Source organism: Rattus rattus, chromosome 13, assembly GCF_011064425.1.
Source record: "Rattus rattus isolate New Zealand chromosome 13, Rrattus_CSIRO_v1, whole genome shotgun sequence".
Taxonomy (NCBI): domain Eukaryota; kingdom Metazoa; phylum Chordata; class Mammalia; order Rodentia; family Muridae; genus Rattus; species Rattus rattus.
This window is the reverse complement of record NC_046166.1, coordinates 60,778,292-60,786,914: the sequence shown is the minus strand read 5'-3', so window position 1 is coordinate 60,786,914 and position 8,623 is coordinate 60,778,292. Positions and strand designations below refer to the sequence as shown.

General features: G+C 46.0%; 1 protein-coding gene across 5 annotated transcripts in view; it reads left to right on the top strand.

Moving 5' to 3' along the window:
* The window catches only part of Nsd3 (nuclear receptor binding SET domain protein 3), a 112,126-nt gene extending 103,645 nt beyond the window's left edge, over window positions 1-8,481 (top strand). For all 5 annotated transcript variants that reach the window (XM_032919543.1, XM_032919546.1, XM_032919545.1 and 2 more), the window contains 3 exons: window positions 1-73; window positions 2,225-2,426; window positions 3,034-8,481. The exon at window positions 1-73 is cut by the window's left edge and continues 34 nt beyond it. In XM_032919543.1, coding sequence (XP_032775434.1) covers window positions 1-73; window positions 2,225-2,426; window positions 3,034-3,275 — 517 coding nt within the window. In that variant the 3' untranslated portion in view covers window positions 3,276-8,481. The remainder of the gene's footprint in view (window positions 74-2,224; window positions 2,427-3,033) is intronic.
* The last annotated feature ends 142 nt before the right edge of the window (window positions 8,482-8,623 follow it).

Here is an 8,623-nt window from a genome sequence, read left to right as displayed (position 1 = left end):
TCTGGGCAATGGCAGGACCGTATGCCACTGCGGAGCGGACAACTGCAGTGGTTTCCTAGGAGTGCGGCCAAAGGTCAGTTGTGCAGGGTGCTCCACCCAAGGGCAGGAGAGGGCTGTGCTACAGGAGTTGGCTTCTAACTGCGTGGCTCTTACAGAGTTCCCGCCGCTCTGTCAGGTCTGTTTAGTGGGGGTGGTTGTTTTGAGATGAATCTCGGAGCACAGGCTGGGCTTGAACTCTCGTTCTTGGGGATGACCTTGAATTCCTGACTTCTTCTACCCTCCATCCCCAAATACTGGGCTTCCAGGCAGAGGCCACCATACCCAACTGTCTCACTCTTAATTAAGCTTGTTTTAGTAAGGTCTGATAGGCTCCGAAGTGTAAGAAACCCCCTGAATTATATACTTTTTAAATGGTGAACGTTACCTGGGTGTGGTGACTCAAATTCTAGCACTTGGGAAGAGGAAGATTACTGTTAATTTCAGGATGACCAAAAAACAAACAAACAAAAACCCAAACAGACAACAACAACAGGAAACCCTGCATAAATAAAAAGGTATAGTTGTAGTAAGTCACTGGGGGAAAACCCCCGGGCTGTCTGAACAGCGATGAGTCAGAGTCACTCACAGTTAAATCCAACAACCAACCAGCTCAGCGGTCAGGATTCTTTGCTACACTAAAGTGACATTGTCTTTAAAAACTCCATAGCAGCCAGTGGCCCTCCGTGTGCTGCCATCGTGTCCAGGAAGGACGGATGGCAGCCCGGAAGTCCTGCTGCTTTGTTGAGATCATCTCACTTAGGCTGCAGTGGCTCCAGTCTGTGCCTCAGTGCTGGAGAGAGTGCGCTCTCCTGGAGGAGCCAAGCTCAGTCCCCACGTCCACAGCAGGCAGCTGACCACCCTCTGTGACTCCAGCTCCAGGCGATTTGGTGCTTCCGGCCTCTGAGCAGCTGCGCTCATGTGCACGTCCCCCCCACACACACACAGAATAAAGAGCAAATCATTAAAGATCATTATTGAACTTTTGATGATTCTCCAAAATGCTTCGTTGTGGGAACAGACAACATAGGCTCCAAGCAGACCCGTCTGTCCTTCCGAGGGACAGCTGTTTGCTGATGGGCAAAAAATGCCATGATGCACAAAGCTACTGGGAGTATCTGGGAAACAGCCCAGCTCTGGAGAAATGGTTGTGTTGTATCTGGGTCTGGGGGAGATGGATGGCTTTATGATCACCAAGGAGGATTTCATGGAGGTCAGGAACACGCTGCCGCCGCCTGTGCTGCTGCCATGGCCCCATGTGAGGTCTCTGTGCAGCCCAGAACGCTGGTTCTAGAAGACAACTTTCTTTTAGGCCTCTAGAGTAATCTCAGCACTAAAATTCCCCAGTGATGAGCAGATGACAGAACCAGGCACAGTCAGCGTTAGCGGAGCCCACTGCTGAACATGCTGGCGGCCCCTCTCTGCTCGGCCGGTCGGCCAGCAGGTGTTCGACCCTGGCAAGCTCGTAGCCTCTGACATTACATGACATGTGCATGACATTACAGAGGAGACTCCGCCTGCGCTGTTGCCAGTGTCGGCTGCCCACTGACTACCTAGTTCTTGCTTCCGTACCACATTCTGTCATCTGGCCACTAATGGGTCCTGACTTTGTGGGGACTGAGTTCCCCTTCCCACTTGCTGAAATGTTGAGGCCTTGCTGCTGCTCCTGCCGCGGCTGCAGTGAAGGCCAGAATCACAGGAGGAAGGCGAGACTTGTGTCTTGACTCGTTCCTCCAAGCACCCACCAGCTCAACCGGCTTAATTTGAGAAACGTGTAGATGAAGGCCTATGTCCCTCTCCCTCAATTTAAAACAGCCTGCTTTTAAAAAAAAAAAAAAATCAAGGAAGGGGCTAGAGAGAAGGTTCAATGGTTAGGAGCACTGGCTGCTCTTTCAGAGGACCAGGGTTCAAATCCCAGCAACCACATGGCAGCTGACAGCTGTCTGTAACTCTAGTTATCCAACTCCCTCATACAGACATATGCCAGTGAACATAAAATAAATTGAATTTAAAGAATGAAGGGAAGATAAAAGAGTTCCGTGGTCACTACAGTGATCTGGGGATCAGCCCTTCTGCTGCTTTCAGGACACATTCAGAGCTGCACTTAAGGCCAAGCGGTGCACACTCCTTTCTGGGTAAAGCGTCATCGTTATTTGATGTTAAAACCATGGTTTGTCTGTCTTCCCAGTCTGCATGTACGTCAGCAGCTGACGAGAAGACAAAAAATGCCAAGTTAAAGAAGAGGCGGAGAGGCAAAGCGGAGGCCAAGCAAATCCATGAGGATTACTGTTTTCAGTGTGGGGATGGTGGAGAGTTGGTCATGTGTGACAAAAAAGACTGTCCCAAAGCGTACCACCTCCTATGCCTTAACCTGACTCAGCCACCCTACGGTAAGCCAGGCCGCAGGCCCTGCCTTCTCTGCTTCAGGTTTCGCCATTGATTTGGGATGCACTGCTCTATTTAATGCAACTGTGAAGTCAGAAACACTGAACAGAACAAAACTACTTGTCAGGAATCTGTTTCCACGCAGATGACACACTTCGTGTGGGAGCAAGGGCCCATTTCTTATTTATGATCACCGTGGGTGGTAGCTGGCTCCCATGACATTGGGTTTGGGCCACTAACTCATATCTATATGAAAAAACACTACAAAATGTACGTTTGTTTGGCTGAAGTTTGGAGTTGGGTTCAAAGAAGGTAGGGTATGAGGCAGGTGCAGTGGTGCCCATTTTAATCCCAGCCCTTGGGAGGCACAAGCCAGTGGATCAATCATTGGGAGTTCAAGGACAGCCTACATTCTCTAGACAGACCTTGTTTCAGAACAGGGTTAATGACACGGGTCTTTAATCCTAGCACTTAGGAAACAGGTAGTAGGACAGCTAGGCTACACAGTGAGGCCCTGTCTCCAAAAAGGGGGCAGGGGGTCTCTTGGGCATTTTGCTGGGTATTCAAGAAACAGGCTAACAGATGTTTCCCTCTCTCCCAACCCTGCACTAGGAAAGTGGGAGTGCCCGTGGCATCAGTGTGACGAGTGTGGCAGTGCAGCCGTTTCCTTCTGTGAATTCTGTCCACACTCCTTCTGTAAGGCTCATGAGAAGGGGGCTCTGGTACCCTCTGCACTAGAAGGTCGTCTCTGCTGCTCCAACCACGACCCTGCATCTCCTGTGTCACCGGAACACTGGAGCAAGATGAGGTGTAAATGGGAATCCCAAGATGGTGGGGAAGAAGTAAAGGAGTGAGAGGTGACTTCCTTCCCTGCAGCTCGCAGTCCCAGAGGCAACAGAGCACGCACTGTGCTTGCCGCCATCCACACCGCCTTCTAACCGATGGGAGCTGGCTCACACAGGCTAAAGCACGGTGGTGTTTCCTGTTGTGTTGTTTGGGGGATGATTTGTGGACAGCAGAATTCCCTTGGTCTTCTCTTGCCTATTATTGTGCTTCAGTGTCTTTGCAGTCAGCAAGAGGTGTCCTCGTTCTTGGAGTCGAGAGAAAGTTAAAAGAACGTTTTGTCGATAAGATCGGCGTAAAGCCTGAAATGTAAATCCTGGGTTGTGTAAAGCGAAAGCAGCCACTCCTGTATTTATTTCCTTTTTTTAGGAATTCTGAGAAGTGTAGTTGAAACAATCTAACCTCTGTGAGTGTGCGTGCGTGCGTGCGTGCGTGCGTGACTACCTTTATATACCTCTTCACTGAGCCGTAGATTGGCTAACTTCTCTTTCCCTTTTCACATGCCTTTTCTCGTCAGAGAAGGCTCTCAGCAAGTATTCAGACTGGCCTCTTGGAAACAAACTGCTTGACAGCATTTACCTCTGTGGTGGGCTTCACAGTGCGCCAACTCTACCTAGAAGCATCCTGTAGGGAAAAGGAATGAGTGCACTCACTCATTGTGAAATGTCACCCGTTCACAGACTTTTCTGATACATTTGAGGGACATGGATGCACAGGAAAATGCTCCTTTCTGCTCCTTACCACTGGGAAGGGGCTAAGAAAGATTAAGGCACAGACCAAAAGTTGGGTCACATATGCACCATTTTCTGACCAGTTTAATGTAGACTCCAGACTAACCTGGAACTTAAGGGCATTTTAGTTTCTGTCTTTCCCTCTGCCGACCCCGTTCCCTTGCAGGCTGGGTCACTCAGTCCTGCTTTCTGGCAAAGCTATGTAATTGAATCTGAATTATATTTTAATAGACTTTCTCAGTTGATTTCCTAACTTAGGGATGGTGCAAGTGGACAGAAACATCCCCAAGTTATATGTGAACAATTTCTACTTAGTATTATGCAATACTTAAGATTGTCCCCATTGCCTAAGGGGAAGAAGTTGCTCTTTCACAGGGTATGTAGGAGCCACAGAGGCGCTCCTGTTAGAAAGCACTTGAAAACGCCCCCCAGAAAGTCAGTGTTTGCAAACATGGCTGTGACGTTTGAATAGTACAGACCCAGCATACCAAGGTGTCTGCCCACAGAATTCACTTGCATCTAGCACTTAGGAATATATCTATTCCAGTATTACTTGTCTGAAATCATGGTGGACATGGTGACATTAGACTAAATGGCAGTCTGGTGTTACCATGAAACATGAACTTTCTCAGTGAGTTCTAACTGCTTACTGGAGGTACCCAGTAGGACTTATTCTCCTTAAGAACCGAGTACTTTACTAGTGTAGGAGATGCTCTACGACACCCTGAGGTTGTGTTAGGTGTGTCTGATCCTTTCTTAATTTTATACAAGTCAATTCAGACCTCTTCTCTGAACAAAAGAAAGAGCAATTTTTGTGCCTCTTTTTAAAATATATATAAATGTGCAATTTATAGGCAACAAACACTACAGTTCCTCTCTCTAAGCTCCTAAACTGCCATTTTCCTAGTTGTAGCAATTCTAGTAGTTCTGCTGGTTGGACAGGCTCCGTGAGGAGGGAGGCGGGGTGGAACAGCATCTAGTGAGTGCCGTCACCACGACTGGAGTGAGGCACTGCCCACACAAACACTAAAGCAATTATGAAGTTTGATGTCCTTTAAAAAAATAATGTAAGAGTATCTGGGTTTTATCATATTAAATTTTATTTTATACAGACATGATAACATTTTTTAAACTCCTTAATAAGGGACTTCTTTGATACTCCAAATGTAACCCTTATGAGAACAATATCCGATGTGAGATTGTATCTTCTTTCCTTTTTGACCTCATGCTTTTTAGTATCTGATAACTTTTATAGAGTAAGCCCCAGGGTGCATCATGTATTTATAAATACCTTACCCCGACCTGTCTCTGTTCTGCTGCTCTGGGATGGCTTACTTGTGTTTATATCCATAGAAGGGTTTGCACTTCCCAAGTCTGTTCTTGCTAAACGGCTCATAGGTTTGCTCCCAGAAGCACTCATGCTCCAAACTTGCCTTTGCTGTGCCAGTGCAAGGGTTTCTTCCTGTGCCATTGTGGCCTGGGTCTTAGAATGGAGTGTTAAGAAAACAGAAAGTGTACATACACTGTCCTTTCATGTCCTATGTCAGTGACATTCCAAAAGGCACTGTGCTTACAGAGTCTGAAGCTGGTAGTTGTTAGCTTTGAAATATGATTTTGGTATACAGTATTTGTGGTCGATTTTATTCAGCCCAGAAATCAAGGACTTAAAGCAACATGGGATAATAGTGGTATTTCCTAACCTCAGGAGGAAGATGAGATTCTGATTATCAGTGTAAAGCTTTAGAAGGTTGGCCAGAAAGAGCTAGAAATGATAGTGCCAGGTCAGCATAGGCTGTGCCTTGGAGGCCTCACTCAGCTGCCAGTGTAGCTGTCTGTGCCTGGCTGCTTAGGACAGGGCCAAAGCTCTTCACTACCCGTGTGCCGCAGCCACCGCTGACTTGAGTCAAGCCATCTTGAGTAAGGCTTGGAGAGCAGAGGGGAGTAGGGTTATCTTCACTTGCTCTGCGAGCCCTACTCTATTTTTAATTCTCAAAAATGACCTTTCCTAAGCTGTAGAATAGACTGAGTTTTCTGTGTGTTATATAATTAACATTATATATGTACATATATAATGTTTTATTTATATATATATGAGATACACACACACACACACACACACACACACACACACACACACACACACACAAAGTAGGAAGTATTTGAAACTAAAGACCTAAGAAGGGCCCTGCAGCCCGCTGCTTTCTGTCAGTGTCTCTCGAGCAGTGTTTGCAGAAGTGTGTGTAGGTGATGTGGATCTGAGATTCTGAGGCGCTCTCCGTCTGCTTATCTGAAGTACTCGGGGACTGGTAGGCAGCTTCTCTGCAGTAGTTCCTGTTCTGAGCACGTTCTTACAGGATGTGTTCTGTCAGGGTCAAAGCCAGACTAGTTTGAAATCCTAACATTCTCTGTTCAGAACATAGTGCCTGGCTCTCCAGGAGCCGCTGTCAAGACAACACTCATCTTGCCTTCGTCCCCACAGAGTTAAGATGCTGCCAGCCAGGTACCACGTCCTGATGGGAGAGGAAAACAAGTTGCCTTTGTCTCTGAGCTCTAACAACTTGCAGTGTCTCTGTTCCTCAGGAGATGACAAGGCTTTGCTTTATTTCTAGACTTGAGTTGCTTTTCACTGCATCCGACCACCCCATACTCTGCCAAGTTGCTAAGGGCAGCACCGGAAGTGATGGGTGGCGAGGTCCTTCAAAGGAGCGCCCACACTTGGTCTCTGCTTATATTCATAACAGAACGGTTACAAAAAAGGGTTGGTCCATTTTCAGATGGACCAACAGGACGAATGTAGACCGCTCTGCAGTGGGTTAGCAAATACAGAAAGCTGGGCATTTGTATGAACTGAAATATCACAGTTTTGACCTCGGGGAGGTACTGGAAATCTTGGGAGAAAGGGAGGGAAAGGCACACTATAGTTCCTGTGACACTGAGACCCCTGCCCCATTGATTTCAGGTTCCTCAAGTACTTGGGACTTCAGATTCTCATTTTACATTTTATATTTTTAAAATTATGAAGTAGAAAGCATCATTCTGTATCCTGTCAAAAATGAAGTCTCCCGACGGGAGCATAGACCTCTGAGGAAGGGGCTCCTGCATGAGCTGTGAGCAGCAGTTTTAGAAGTGATTTCCCTAGTTTTTGTTTTGCTTTTTTCCCCTATTGTTTGCCTCATCCCCGAGTACCTCTTCTTTCTGTTTAACATGTGCCTGTGTGGGGAGGAGGGGAGCATTTATGTTATTTCCCTGAAATGCTTTGTATAACCTGTTTCAAAACCCATTTCTGCTGGGCATGGTTGCACAGGCCTTTAACCCTAGCACTGCAGAAGCAGAGGCAGCCATACTCTGTGAGTTCAAGGCCTACGTAATGAGTTCCCAATCAGCCAGGGCTATGGAGAGAGACCTTGTCTCAAAGGAAGAAAAAGAAAAAAATTGTTTGGCTTTTGTCAATCCATTGCACAAGTGGCAGATGTGAGCACTTGTATCTGTGTGGGGGAAGGGGAAAAAGGATCACTTGTCCTTCAGTAGGCTCCCAAAGTCATTAACGTGTACGTTAAAGGGTAAATAGAAGTTGCCAAAGTCAGTATTCGGTCCTTGGTTTTCTTGTGACTTCACTGCGTCTGCTAAGAACTGAGAAGCCTTCCTTACCTGCTGACTGGTCCTGCTGGTGTGCAGTGGCTTTTACCTGTCTGCCAGTTTGCTCAATGGGGTCTTCTCTGTCAGCTGAAAGCAGTGAGGGAAATTACACTTTTGTTGTTGGTTAACATCTCATATTTTGTACCCTATGGTAACTGTGTTGCTGCCAATAACCAAGATGCTAAATGATTACTGCTGGCTAAAAGACCTTTTTATATACAAAACGTGTGTATTTTCAACTGATATGGCAAGTTCATGTGTGTCCATTTGAATATTACACAATAAACACATACTGTGGATTCCATCTTCACTTTGTGTTCTTTGAATAACGTCCTTGAGATTGTTTACATCTGTGTTTACCTGTAATGAACTCTGTGGACCTGTGAAATATCCAAGTGTCAACATCCACTAGTCAGTCTCTTTAGCTTCTGTGACTTGGAGCTCCTAACACTAAGGGATTAGTGTTCGTTTTCCCCAGGGGTATTTGACTAGGGCATTACTGTTTAATGACTTCAAGACATATTTTAAGGACTTTGTTTATTGACCAATGTCTTATTGCAAAGTATGAGCCTACCAGTCGTGGTTACCCTGTACAGAGATAGCTGTTAACTAGTCGAAGTGTATGTGAGATCGCTTGTAACATTTAAGCTGCTTTCTGATGTGTGCTGGTGGGACAGTTTTTGTACACTGTATTTACTGGAACTTTGCCTTTTTAATCTTACAGATACTTTAGAATTCAAATATGTTTTCTGCTTCTGTAAGAATGTGGGAAAGCTTTTAATAATGGCATTCCAAATTGATTTCAGGTCTTGCTTGAGGTTGACTTTAATAAATTGTCCTGTATGGTCTACTTAAGAATATGGGCTTGTTCTTTACCTGTAATTTCATGGTGCAGTTTGCTGGGAAATGAGACACAAAAATGCAGCCACTCACCCTCAGCCCATTTTTTTCCCTTTGAAATGCTGCTAAGAAATAGTTTTTTTAAAGTGGGT